Genomic DNA, 15,097 nt, shown 5'->3' on the forward strand with positions numbered 1-15,097 from the left:
ACGAAATAATCCTAGAAACACTACCAGGAGTTCTATCCTTATTCAACAAGTTTTGCATCCAAACAGGTGCTACATTACAGAGCAAGAAGTCTCCCTTCAACTTACGACCTTCAATAGCCATAAGGTTCGCACTTTGATTCGCCTCCCGATATACGTGGTTTATATTGACGCTAGTAAACTGCTTCATCAACTTTATGGAGTTCGCCACTAAGTTTCCAACTGACATATTTTTATACTTCCCTCGCTTGATGTATTCCACTGCTAGCAAGGAATCAGTTTCAATTTCCAGATTTTGAAGACCAAGGTCCACAGCCACTTGCAAACCAATATAAATGCCCCACAGTTCCGCCATCAGAGTGCTACACGACCCAATATTTTTGATGAAACCACCTAACCACTCACCATGAGCATCACGAATGACCCCTCCACAACCCGCTGCACCGATGCTATCACGTGCTCCGTCCACATTCAGCTTCACAAAGGGAGTTTTTGGAGGTCTCCAACTAACGGCCAACTTCTCTTGACAGTTGTCCATAACCAATTTCTGGCTAAGCATAGCTGCGTTATATTGCTGCACTCTATCCTCGATCACTTCCTTCGGTAAGGAAGGCCTAACAAAGGAGTCATCATGAACATCCTTATTTCTCCAGGACCATAAGGTATGGCAACTAATAGCCCATACATTCTTCCAATCCGGAAATTCAGCAATATCATTGAACAAATTAAGTTGAAGCCACTGATCCCAACCTGCATGGAAAAAAGAAGAGGTTAGAGTAAAAGGGATAATGTTATCCCAAACTTCCCGAGCCACGGAACAATCTCTCAGCACATGCAAACTAGTCTCACTAGCAGCTCCACACATTTTGCATCCATCAACACCAAAACCAGATCTGCTAATCCGATAATTCGTGAGTAAACGGTCATGGTGCAGAATCCAAACAAAGGATCTCACACGCTCCGGAACATGTAACCCCCAGATTCTATTCCAATTCTTTTTAGCAACCTCAGTTTCACTATGTTGCAGCTCCTTGTACATCCAATTGATAGAGAAATTTCCTTCCTCATTAGTAGCAAAGACCAGCTCATCCTCACCATTATCATCACTAGGAGGAAGAATAGCCGCAATTTTCATCTTCACATTCACTGGGAGCCACGAAATTAAATCCCAGTTCCATTTTCCTTCATCAGTAACAAGCTCACTAATAGTAATATCCATTAACTCCAAAGGAACAGTGATATTTAGATCAGTTAAGAGCAGCCCTTTCTCAATCCAACAGTGACTCCACGGGTTTATATGAATCCCATTACCTATCCTCCAAACACCTATGTCTTTAAGGAAGTGGGAGTTTTTAGCTAATCCTTTCCACAAGGCCGAGCCAGAGTTCTTAGCATGAAGAACATCACAATTATTATCCACCTGGTATTTACTACGCAAAATCTTACACCACAAGTCATCATCTCCATTAAGCAACTTGCAACTTAGTTTCATTAGGCACGTATTATTCATGGTAGTGAGGTCTCTCAAACCCAAACCCCCATCACATTTGGCTCGAGTGACATTCTCCCAACTCACCGCATGATATTTCTTTTTAGAATCCGTATCACCCCATATAAATCCTCTTTGAAGTTTCTCAATATCCCGGAGGCAAGCTATTGGAAGGGAATTAGTCATCATCGGATACACCGGGATGGCTTCAATGACACTCTTGGCAAGAGTCACACGCCCAGCAAAAGAGAGATTTCTCGCTTTCCAACCACTCAACTTACACGCCACTTGATCAATAACATATTGAAAATCTTCTTTTCTACTAGCCTTCCCCTTGAGGGGGATGCCTAAATATCTGCCAAAATTGTTGGTCTCACGAAAACCAGACAAATTCACCAACTTGCACCTCATGCCACGAGCCACGTTATCAGAGAAAAGGATACTGGATTTTGCACTACTCACTTCCTGCCCTGACATACTACAGAAGTGATTTAGAGTATCTTTCACACATTCCATCTGCATCTCAGTGGCTTCTCCAAAAATTAGCAAATCGTCCGCAAACATTAAGTGAGAAATGCAAGTATCATTCCTACCAATCTTGAACGGTTTCCACTGTTTCCTTTGGATAGCTTGATCAATCAAATGTGTCAACTTGTCCATACAAAGAACAAAAAGGTATGGAGAGATTGGATCTCCCTGTCTAATTCCACGATGCGGACGGAAAAACTCATTCTTGCTTCCATTCCAGCTAACGTTGGTCTCAACACTAGTAACTCCATGCATGATGACATTAACAATTTCCTTAGGTAGCTCAATTTCATTAAGAATGCGCCAAATGAATTCCCAATTCAGTTTGTCATAAGCTTTAGACAGATCTATTTTGATTGCAAAGTACCCTTTTTTACCTTTCTTCCTTTGCATGGAGTGCATAATTTCTTTAGCCAAGATTATATTCTCATGAATGGATCTACCGGGAACAAATCCTGTCTGAAGAGGCGAAACAAGATACAGCATAACAGGCTTGAGCCTATTCACCACCACTTTGCTAATGATTTTATATAACGTATTACACAAGGAGATGGGGCGGAATTGGGAGACTTCAGTAGGCTGCTCGACTTTAGGGATAAGACAAATATCCGTCTTATTAAACTCAGCCATAAGCCCGGGATCTTTCCAAACATTGCTAACAAACTGAATTAAATTAGCACCAATAACCTTCCAAGCCTTTTGATAAAAACCCGGAGGGAAACCATCCGGTCCAGGAGCTTTCCACGGATTCATCGAGAAAAGGGCACTCTTAATCTCAGTCCCACTAATATCCGCTCCAAGAGAATGTAAAGCATCCATAGAAAGCTTGGGAAAACTAACCTGAGACTGACTCCAACTACTCCACACATTAGGGCATGCGAAAAGATTTTTATAGAACATTGTTACATGAATTTTCAGATCTTCCTCATTATTAATCCAGTTACCATGAGTATCTTTAAGCATTGATATCTTGTTTCTTCTACGTCTCGCTACAGTTTTGAGATGGTAATATCGAGTATTGCGATCACCGTCCGAAAGCCACATGGTCCTGGAACGTTGAAACCACATTATCTCTTCTTTATTCAACACATCACTTAACTCTCTCTGAAGATGTTTCTCAAGCCTCCTCATGCCACCATAGTTGTCTTTGATTTGAAGTTTGTTCTGCACTCCCTCTAATCTTCTCAAAATTCTTTTCTTCAATCGCTTGACTTGATCAAAGGACTCCAATTTCCACTTATCAACACCATTAACCACATTCCTGAGGTTACTCATAAAGGATTGATCATCCATCCATACATCTTTCAGCATACAGTGATATGACTCATGCATGAGCCATGCACTCTCAAACCTAAAGGAGCGTTTGCGATAATTTCTTTGGCTATCATCGAGATTAATTAAAATGGGGTGATGATCAGAGAAGTCAACACGAACGAGCACTTGGACACTAGCATCAGGAAATTGAATCCGCCAGTCATCGTTACTAATAGCTTTGTCAAGTCTTTCATATATTCTCTGCCCTCCATGAAAAACAGGACCACGCCACGTGAATCTTGGACCACGAGTCTCCAAATTATTCAGCTTGCAATTATTCATTCTATCTTTCATCTTTTGACATTTATGAAAGGAAGCTGGCAAACCTCCCTTTTTATCATTGATAGAGTCAAAATCATTGAAGTCACCCGCTACCAACCAACTTCCAGATAAGCCACCCTCAAGAGCCTTCAATTCATCCCATAACAGCTACTTGCTAATGTCGTTTGGGCTCGCATAAACAGGAGTGAACCACCAATCCTCATTGTTATCCATACTGATTTTGGTATGAATAAATTGGTGATTTATCTTACAAACTTGGATATTGATATCACTGGACTTCCAGGTTATGACAATACCACCAGCAAATCCCACATTATCAGAATGATCCATCTTATCAAAGCCCATCTTTATAAGAGTCTTTTTAATCCTGACAGGGTCGCAACGAGTTTCCAAAATAACTAAGACACTAGGATTATTGCTATCAACATACTGTTTACAGTATCTATAAAACGCCTTACTAGCAGCCCCTCTACAATTCCAACACAAGAATTTTACATTTGTACTCATCATAAAGACAATTATGTAGATTGGAAGACTCAAACTAACCAACTCAGCAGGGAGTTTCCTTAACAACTTCCTCTTCAGTACCAACCATACCAGTCTCACAGTTTTCCATCCCATCCTTCCTTGGGCAATCGAAGGTCTGATGGTTTCCAATGGGATATGAACCAACGTTACATAGCCCACTAGGATTAGGAGGTTCATCAATCAATATCATAACACCTTCTGTTGTATGAGCCACCTCTTGCGGGACACTTGTGGCCTCCTTGCTGAATGCGCCTTTTTTCAACACATCCACAGGATTACTATCTCTACTCAACAAGTTAAAAGTTCTAAACTGTTCAGCTACTTCAGTTTCTCCCTCCTTGAATTTCTCTAGCGTATACTCCACTCCAGACCTACTAATCCCTCCTGTTTTCTCCTTCAATTTAGTACCTCCACGAGTGGCTAGGTTAAACTTTCTACTTTTAGCATTCACGTTATGGATTCTGCTATCACTTCTTTTACTTTGGGAAATATTATTAAAAGCCTTGGCCCCACCATTAATACCTAATGATATTAAAGATTCTACTATATTCTCCTTCTCACTCCTGCTCGTATCAACCACATCAACAAACCCACTAGTGCCACCTGTATTATTTTTAATAACTCCTTCTATAGAATGATTGCTGGGGACCACCTCTGCATCTTTATTAGTTTCCACAAAATGCTGACTCCCATCATTGCTGGTATAATTCTCATCATTATTATCCGGATTCTCATTTCCTAAAATAAGAAAACGAGATCCCCCAATCGTGGCTTTTCCATTAATGTTCCCCTGAGTAATGTTCCTCCTATCCTCCGTCGTCTTCCTCGTTCTCTTCTGCTTTTGAACAACTTTCCATGGCCCCTCTACTATCTCACTTCCGCCTTGCATCCCAACTCCACCATTTTCCCCTACCGTCGTACTCTTACCCCTTGTATTGCTACCTTCTTCTCCAATGATCTTCCCTTTAATAGCTGTTGGACAGCTCTCCTTATAGTGACCATAACGCCCACACACAAGACACAGTAAATGGAGTCCTTCGTATTCTATTTTATAACTACTTCCTTGAATTCTCAGCATAGCAAGTAACGGTTTGGCCAGGTTAACCGTAACACAAATTCGAGCATACTTGCCTCTCTCTTGCTTGATAGTAGTTTTATCCACCTTCACAGTACGACCAATCTGATCACCAAATACAGATAGTGCCCTAGAGTCATAGTATTCAATCGGGAGGCCTGAAATTCTAACCCACACCGACACTTCATTGATAGTATCAATCTCCGGTTGGAAGTTTGGTCTCCACTCTTTAACTGTAAGGTAATGATCGTAAATAAACCACGGACCATTCTCCATCGCCGCCTTTTTATCATCTTCATGGGAAAAAGCCACTAAGTAGTACTCATTGCTCAGATCAATGATACTAATAATGCCTTTTCTAACCCACATTTGGTTCAGACGGTTCTCCAGCGCCTTGTAACCTATTCTTTTTCCCAGCAACTTGACTATGATACCTCTTCTCCAAGGTTTCTGGATACGTTTCTCTTCCTTCTCTGAAAATATGAAGTTAGGGCATTCATAACCTCCAATCAGTTCTTCCTCCACTCTGATTTCACCCCATTCAGCATCTAGATCTCCTACACCAGTCTGCGTCTCTTCTATATCCTCCTCCATATCTTCCCCATTGCTCCCAGCCATGACATCCCTGAATGAGATTCCTTTCTCGATCCGGCCATCCTTCACTTCCTTGATTTTCTTATTACTCCTATCCTGTAAATCCACTTCAGCTTTGCTCTTGGCTGTGATTGACTGCGAGGTATTCTCACGTGCCGATTCAGAGTGATTTGTAAACCCTAGCAGAGGGTTCTCCATGTTTTCTCACTTGATTAATACTCTGGTGTTATAGTTCTTTTTTATGAAACGAAAAGTGGAAAAAGGAGAAAAATAGAATGAGAAAGAAAGTTATGGCGATTTTGGCACGATTTTGACACCTTAAAGTCATGAAACCCAATCCAGCAACATGTCTATGCTGTGAGATATGTGTATACTAAATTTAAACTTAGTTTTACTTTCTGTAGCGAGTTTATAATAGAGAATTTCTTTATCCACCTCCTAACTTTTTTAGTCATTTCTGGTGAATTTACCAAAATACCTCTTGTTTCGAAAATATATTTTCAAAAATGTGTTTTTGTTGAAAATGTCATACCCCAAAATTTACCTCCCACACTTTCCTCATAACAAAAGCAAGGTTCAAATCTCAAGGCATGGCTCATTCACATAATCCAGATAATTCACAGTCAACTGATCCAAATTGAAAGGTCAATCACAATCAAGGCATGATCCAAACCTTAATCATTGGGCAAACATCAAGTATGGGGTGCATAACTATCATTTGATCAAGAATTGATCATGATTCCATTAATAGAAACTCAGAGATGAACAAATATGAAAAGGTTCAAATTAGGGTTTCTTAGGAGAAAGTCAACCCAACTTTGACTGGGCATAACTTTCACATGGAACATCAAAAATTCCCCACTCAAAGCCTATTTTGAAGGAAATTGGATTATCTACAACTTTGTGTCTCACAAGCCAGGGCTAGAAATGCTTCATTTAAGAGATACAAAGCAAAAGATTACAGGTCATTTTCAGACATCCTTCAGAAACAGTTTTTTCCCAAAGAGAATATGGTCAAGATAAAAGCTTCAAATGAAAAATATGTTCCAAAGTGGCTTGTAGAGGACCTCTTGAGGTTTCTAAAAAGTATTAGATCTCCCTCATAGCTTAAAAATTGAAGGAGATATGCTTGATCAAAGTCAGGTGATTTTGAGGGACCAAATGTGAAAAAGGAGGGTTCAAAATTGAGACTCTTGCAAATGGGCCTACATTCTATGACCCAAACTTGGTCCACAAGCTATCCAAAACATATGCCATAAATTATATCATTTTATTTGATTTTACATAATTTTATTTCATTTAAAATTAATTTTTAATGATTTAATTAAATGAAAAATCAAATATTTGATAGAAAGTATATTTTGGGTGATTCTCAATCAGAGTTTATGACCAAATATAATCATATTTTCGTGCATAAATTAAATGGAAAGAATTGATACAAAACAAGCCAAGTTTAGTAACTTAAAAATCAAGAAATCAAATCAATTTCTCAAACATGGAAAGATTTGATTCAAAGGCTTTTTGATTCTTTTCCTGACCTAATTCTACTCTCCTATAAATATACAACATAAGCCAGTGGACAAGGGGTCGAAAATCTGCCGAAGAGAGCACTTGCAAGAACATAAAAATTCTCCAAGAAACTCAAGATCGGTTTCAGAGAATTAGGGCGTTTCAATCCAATTTGAAGGGTGCAAAAGCTTCCTTGGAGTTCCCTGAACGTGTCTGGATCATTGCACGTCATCAGCAACCCCAGAATCTCTCCATATAAGCCCAGGTACGTGGTTCTGAATCTTTGCTCGATGTGCACAATTGTCGCATTCATGTGTTAAATTATGTGTATGTTATGCTTGGTGTGATGACCGTGATCGTTTCTGGATAGTTTATTTGAAGTTTGTGTGTCTGATACATGATATGCCATTGGAAGTCAAACGAAGCTTTTAGGGTTTCGATTGGGGTTTTTCCATACAGGTTAAATTAGGCCTAATTAGTGGTATAATCAGATTCGTGTGAGGGAGACGAAGTGAATCGAGGGGTCGCGCCTTATTTTTATGCACATACATGCTGTTCGCTATTTTTGTAGGGATGGTGGCTACGAACAAAACCATAGCAGGTTCGTAGCTAATTGTCAAAGATTTTCAGTCTGGTTTGAGGAAGATGATGTGTTGTCATCATCTGACTGGCATATTCAAAATTCGCGCGCGTTTGGGGTTTAGGTTTCTGGATTTCCATATTATGATACAAGCGCATATAATAAGCAGATATCATGTTTGGTTGGGTTGGTGAGTGAAAGCGCGTTTGAGCCAAGGGACGAGGGTTCGATCCCTCGCTCCCATTTAATTTTTACACAAAATACTTGTTTAAGGATCCGGTGCACCCACCTTGCGCCAGACCCCATGGTCCCTCAAGATCTGACCCTCCATTCATCACTAACTCAGATCAGACACCCCAAACTTGTTCCCTATACTATAAACCCTCACAATAACCACACTGAATCATAACCTTAATAAAAACTTAATAAAAATCTAATTAATTTGTTTTCTTGTAATTAAAATATTAGTTTTGATAATTAATAATTATATTAAAATTATTTTATTTATAGAATAAAAATATGACATTTATATTAAATATTTTTAATTTGTTATTTGCGCCGATTAAATCGATTAATCGCTGTGGTTAACAATAAAAATAATTAAAGTACCATTTTAATTAAAATAAAATCCAACTAAATTTGATTAAATGGCTGCAATCATCTTATTGATTGTGGTGATTAATCTTGCCTTATTATTTAATTTAATTTGTTATTATTTGTAGTCGTGTTAATCGATTATGAGAGGTAACAATACAAAACGCCAATTAATAAATGAGTAAAATACAAATAAGTTGTTATTAGTGATAATCGAATTAATCGATTTGAATTGGTAACAATGCAAATCCTTAATCTTTTAACTATGGTGATCAAACCTATTGATCATTGCGGTTAATTGTGCCAAATCAGGGTTGTACGCCCAAACCCTAATAATTCTAAAATCCATTCAAATTGCAAGACAAAACAAACTGCGATAGGCTAACCAAAAAGCCTCTAAAAAAAACCATATCAAATCAAATTCCAACTCTAAATGGCGTACAACCCTTCCCGAACTACGTAGACTCTGATCCTCCCTAAGGAGGTACGTAGGCACTTGGCAACAAGGCGAGTCCCCCTCTTCAAAATCTCAATCAGGTCATTAAAATTCTATCTGCCACATTTCTTTACAAATCCTGCCATGCAACCCTAATCTTTGAACATTAGCCTTTAGGAAAGGGCTGAGGGTGCCTAACACCTTCCCTCAGCCTGATTATAATAACTTACCCTCAATCTCTTATCTGTGTAGGGTTTCCTATTCGCCCTTCAGAATAGGTGGCGACTCGAAAGCTGGTATTTTTTAGGCAGGTTGCTACAGAAAAAAAAGGTGTTTTCGGAAATGTATCTCCGAAAACGTGTTTTTTTTATGAAAAACATTGATTTCGGAAATGCATCTCCGAAATAAAGTTGTTTTCCAGAAAATTGGTGTATTCGGAAGTTCATCTCCGAATTCACCCCCTTTGGAAGGATTCGGAAATGCACTTCCGAAATAAGGTCTAGACAGAAGAAAAATAACAAACAACAACGATTCTCGATCCCGTGTCTTCGTGTTTTAACACCCGGTTTGTTTGTACATAACTCCCACCCCGCTCGCAATTCAAAACGACAAAAGCTTTCCGTCTACTATTTCCATTGTCGGACCTTAAAATAACAATTCCGAATCCAAGTTTACTAGCTTCTTGTCGAACCCAATTAAGCAATTGTTCACGACTACCGAAGCTCCGATCATTTGTAAATTGTTGTCGCACATCAACTGCATTGATCATAGATTTAACGTCGATAACCGGATCGTTATTGACGTTGACAACTTCCGAAACTACTACGTCATCGTCGACAATGTTGTCCGGATGCACCATACCTAACATATGCATTTCCGAAATTAGCAAAATTGGTCAAAACTGTTTTTTTACTGCCAGAGCTTATTTCGGAAGTACATTTTCGAAATTTGTTAGGTAACTTATTTCGGAAATGTACTTCCGAACCATCGCAGTTTTCAGCAGAATTTTGTTCAATGAATGTAGTGAAATAGGGGATGAAATGAGAGATGTTTATCTCAAATTGTAGCTTACTATGCTCCCTTTAACGTGATCAACGGTTTGAAACTTGATTTTGAGACGAAAAATGGATTGAGATTGATTGAGTTTTGGAGAGGGTTTGGAGGAGTTTGGGAGAAAAATGATGAAATAGTGAAGGAGGGAAAGTTGTATCTGCAGAATTATTTTCGGAAATGAACTTCCGAAATATTACCTAATTGTAAAAAATAACGTTTTTTTTTTAATTTTCATGCATTTCGGAAATGCATCTCCGAAAACACTAATTTTTTGGTGAATTCGGAAATGCACTTCCGAAACCTAAAAAAATTTGGAAAAAAAATTACTTCGGAGATGCATCTCCGAAACAAGGGCAAATGGGGGATTTCGCTGGGGTGACCCCATAGGGAGGTGGGTAAAGAAAAAACCTTATAATACTCCCTCTATTTTAAAATGATTGTCATTTTAGCAAATAAAGTTTGTTTCAAAATGTGTAAATACCAAAGTACCCCTATTTAGAGTTTGATTTGTGATTTTGTTGTGTTATGATTTTAATTTGGGATTTTATTGTGTTATGATTTTGATTTAGGATTTACTTGTGTAAGAATTGATTAGGGAGTTGTGATTGATTTTTACTATTTTTTTTCACTAAGATTTTGCTGTGTTATGATTTTGTTTTGGAATTTGATTTGGGACTGATTTTCACTAAGGTTCTCACTAAGATTGATTTTAGATTTTGTGGTGTTGTGTTAATTTATTTAATTGATTATGCAGCACAAAAGTGATAATGAAGAGTAGAAAAAATGATTAGGTTTTCAAGAGGAAAGAAAGAGATGAAGAGAATTTAACACCTATGTCCGAATCTCAAAGAGTTCTTGAAAATTCAAGAATTGAAAAAAATGTTAATAGAGTTTGTTGGGATGACATTGAAAATTCTTTAGAACGTGATCCTGAAAAACGTCCTTCAATGTTGAAATATCATGTAAATCAAATGGATGAAATACGAAGAATTTTTTTAAAACAGGGTCCATATCAAATGAATTTAGAGCAATATCCATTGTCTAAAGATGCTTTCAACATGCTTTATTTAGCCTTTTTCCTTCATGGTTAAAATATTCACCTTCAGAAGATGCTACTTATTATTTACCGTGTTATCTCTTTTTAGCAAAAGACCGAGTGGACGTCCTGGTTCCGGTGAGAAATATTACTTTTAATCTTGATACCATTTGCACTCTAGTTGAAAAATATTATCCTATGAACTTCAATGAACAAGAGAAGACTAATTTGAAATTTCAACTTCAGTATTTTATTATTGACGCTCATCGAGCATCAAGTTTGAATAATTTATCAACTATTCAAGAATTATGTTCATCTTTAGGTGTAACTGAAATGAAAAGAAGAAAATTTTGCTTCGCTTATCATGACTTTGCCTGTATCTACACCTACTACTACAGAAAGATTTTTTTCAGCAATAAAAATTATGAAGACAAGATTGAGAAACAAAATAAGGCTATTGAACAGTGTATGACAAAACAAGAGTAACTGAACTTGGATCAACATGTTCAGCATCATCCTTGGGTAACAGAAGTTGCTCATCGCCTCGACACGATGACTCATATAAAATTACTGAGAATACATTGACAATGTATCCTTACGATTTAAATCGAATATAGAATTAACAATACCAACTAAACTTCGCCTTCATCACTCTCTCCTCCAAATAAGGAAGCCATTTTCATAGCAAGCTTTGCGGCCATTTCCCTTCTTTGAAAATCAGGCATCAGTCTTAATCCTGTGCGCATATTTCCAATTTCAGACATCAACTGTTCCAAATCATCTAACTCAAGACATTCACTTTCGTCTAATTTCCCGTCTCTTTCAGAATTTACCGTACTGTGAACAACAGCTGTGTCACCGTGGTTCTGAAACTCGGTGCTTGAAGTTGTGGGCCGGAGCTCTTTATCGGATTTATTTCGATCGTCGTGTTCACAAGCTGTGTTGGGATTGTTTTGAGGAACTGATGATTCTCCTGCATCTAAGGAAGTTGCAGAAATCCATCCTTGTTCAGTTTCGTCCCAACCGTCGTCTAAACCATTTGATAAAACTTCATACTCTTGTTCATAGTCAGATTCTTCCGAAGATATCTCTGAAGAACAGAAAACGGATAACCGAAAATTAGTACACATTCATTTTAAATTACTAGGAGCATGCTGCAAAGAATAAAATTAAATAAAGAGACCGACCTTCTATATCTGGAAATGATGGTTGGCTTATCCTTTCACCGGATTTCAGTAACATCCCAGGCCACATATGTGCAGAAAGTGCCCCATAGAGGCGTTCAACTCCTTGTAAATCACCGTCTACAGATAGGCCTGTAAACAACATTTCATTTTATCAAGATACAAGTTTATACATGTAACGAAATTGCACCAGATCAATATAAAAGGAAGAGTCAGAGTCAGAGTTATGTGTGGTATGTTATAAACCAGATCAATATAAAAGGAAGTGAATCGTTACATTTGTCAAAATCGGCATTGGAAGCACAAGCCTCAATGAACTCAATGTTGTGCTCAGCACACCATTCCAAACACGACTTTCTGATGTCCCAGGACGGTTCTTCACTTCCCAATAAACTAGTTCCTTCGGATTCAGATATTCCAAACTCGGAGAATTCATTTGCAGAGGAGTCTTCGAGTTTCAGCAACCGTCTTCTGTATTCAACATGAACCGGATGATCTGGAACCAGATCTACTTTGTTTCCAATACATAGTAATATCTCAAACTTTTGAATATCAGTGTGTGAGACCCAACCTTGAAGTGAAGTTAGCGAAGATAACTGCACATAATGAAAAAATAACTATACATTACATACAAATTTAACTGCATTGTGGATACTCAACCCACAAGTAAAACAAGAAAGTATTCATTCCGTTCCAAATATACATTGTTTAAGCAAACAAAAATTGTTTCAAAATAAGTATCATTATATTTTTCTAATGTAACAGAATTAATTTATCCTAGTTTTACCCAGAGTAGTCAATAGAGGCGCTATCCTGCTATATCGGGGCTGAGCGGAGGCCAGCTACTATGGGAAGAGCCTTAACGGTGCACAACACTATAGCAGCTGCTATAGGGTAAATAGCGGGTAGCGTGGGCATAGCAGGTCCTGGCCCAGAGCGGTTTTTGTCACGCTATTCTTTTCATTTCTGAAACACCGAAATTACCCCTTAAATTTAAAACGTTTTAAGGGTAATTTTGGGTTTTTGAATCAAATTTGAGTCGAGACTCAACCCTAACCTTCCTTCACCGACATTTCTGCATAGACTGCACTTCAGTCATTCCAAAGAAAAAACACAAGTTCCTCCCTCACCTCTCTCACTTCATATGTTTATAATTACTATTCATGTAATTCATCCAAAAAATAATCAAACGGCGTCCATCCCACCAAATGCTATCCCACTATCCCATTTTTGGAGTCGGTCACTCCGCGCTGCTATCCAGGATTGACTACTCTGGTTTTACCCCTAAATTAATGTTGTGTGCGCATCGCTATCAGGTCATTATACCCCACTATGTATTTATGACAACTGTTAACAGTCAATAGGTAATGAGGAAATTTTCATAAAACCGTTATAAACGAATGCAAAGAAACTAACATCATTCATGTCAAAGACCATCACCAAAGCAGTCATTTGATCAAACCCGGGAACATTGTCGACAGAAAACCCGTCATGAAGATGAGCCATCCAAACAGCAACATCAGCAGTATAGTATTTATTGTTAATAGTCCACCTATCAATAATCCCATAACCAAATTCAAAAACATAAATCATAAACAATCATTTGCATAAAATGATTCATAGAAAACATACCCATGAACATTTACTTCCGAAGCCGAATCAAATGCATCTTCAGAATCAACAGATATCAATCCTATATTCAGCATCAACAAAACAAAATTTAAACTAAACTTCACCACATAAATAAATAATCCTAAAAACAAAAAAACAAAAAACAAAAATCATGCATTAATTAGAACCCTAAAAAGTGAAAGAGGCGGTTACGGGAAAGGAGGGTGCGTTTGCCGACGGTGGAGGAACCGATGATGAAGATTCCGGGTCGGTTTTCGAAAGAAACTGGATCCGTTTGTGATTCGGTAACATCCATTTGTGGCAGTTGGAAAATTAGTGTGAGCTGAATTACTCAAAGAGTCAAAGATTGTGATTTTGTTCTTCTGCTACTGATTGTTGGATTTGTTCTTCGTTCATTTCTGACTGTATCGTGTTTTCCGAGGTTTCGCTGTGGTGGCGAAGGTAGTGTTCTCCTCTGGTAGCATGCACGGTAGTAACGGTGTGTCACTCAAAAGTCAAAACTACCTGTTGGCCCATTTGAACTTACGTTGGCCTTCTAATATTTTGGAAAGTGTTGCTACCTACACTACCCAATTTCTTTAACCACCCATCTCTTATTGTTAAATCACGCACTCCTACAAAAATATTTTTTTTATTATTTATCCATCTTAAATTTACGATTGATAAAAAAAGTACACTTTTAAAAAATTAGTAAAAAACAATAGTAGGTCATGCAGGAGGAAACTACAAAAACCAAAATTTCTCTCGAGACACTTGTAGTAAAAGAGTGAAATGTCCATTTATGTTGAAATATGTGCCAAACAGTATTAGTTTGAATGTAACGATAAGATGTAGTATTCACAATCATGAACTAGCTAAAAATTTAGTAGGTCATTACATATTAAGCCATTTAAAACCTCATGAAAGACAATTTGTTAATGAAATAACAAAATACAGCATGGGGTAAAGATTCATAGTTGCCGCTTCGAGAAATAGAGACCCTAATAATCTGACCAGTACAACTCAGGTGTATAAGGCAATATATACATACCAATCTACCATCAGAGGCTCATTCACGGAAATGCAACTTTTGTTGAAACTAATTAATGATGAGAAATACATGTGCTAAACCAGAAACAGGGAGGAATCAAATGTCGGTGCTGATATATTCTAGACACATCATGAGTCTGTGAAGTCGTTGAACATGTTTCATTTGGTGTTGAGCTTTGATTGTACATGCAAATCAAACAGGTATTGACTCCCACCATTTGAGATCGTTGGTGTTAC

General features: G+C 37.9%; 1 protein-coding gene across 1 annotated transcript; it reads right to left on the bottom strand.

Moving 5' to 3' along the window:
- Positions 1-11,451: 11,451 nt before the first annotated feature.
- LOC131609109 (uncharacterized) lies at positions 11,452-14,319 on the bottom strand. The gene is made up of 6 exons (XM_058880768.1): positions 14,024-14,319; positions 13,832-13,892; positions 13,616-13,751; positions 12,477-12,795; positions 12,203-12,331; positions 11,452-12,105 (listed from the first exon to the last, which is right to left on the bottom strand). Exons 1-6 carry the CDS (start codon positions 14,124-14,126, stop codon positions 11,648-11,650), a joined length of 1,206 nt encoding a protein of 401 aa, XP_058736751.1. The 5' UTR covers positions 14,127-14,319; the 3' UTR covers positions 11,452-11,647.
- Positions 14,320-15,097: the final 778 nt, after the last annotated feature.

This window comes from Vicia villosa, linkage group LG1 (assembly GCF_029867415.1).
Source record: "Vicia villosa cultivar HV-30 ecotype Madison, WI linkage group LG1, Vvil1.0, whole genome shotgun sequence".
Lineage (NCBI taxonomy): Eukaryota > Viridiplantae > Streptophyta > Magnoliopsida > Fabales > Fabaceae > Vicia > Vicia villosa.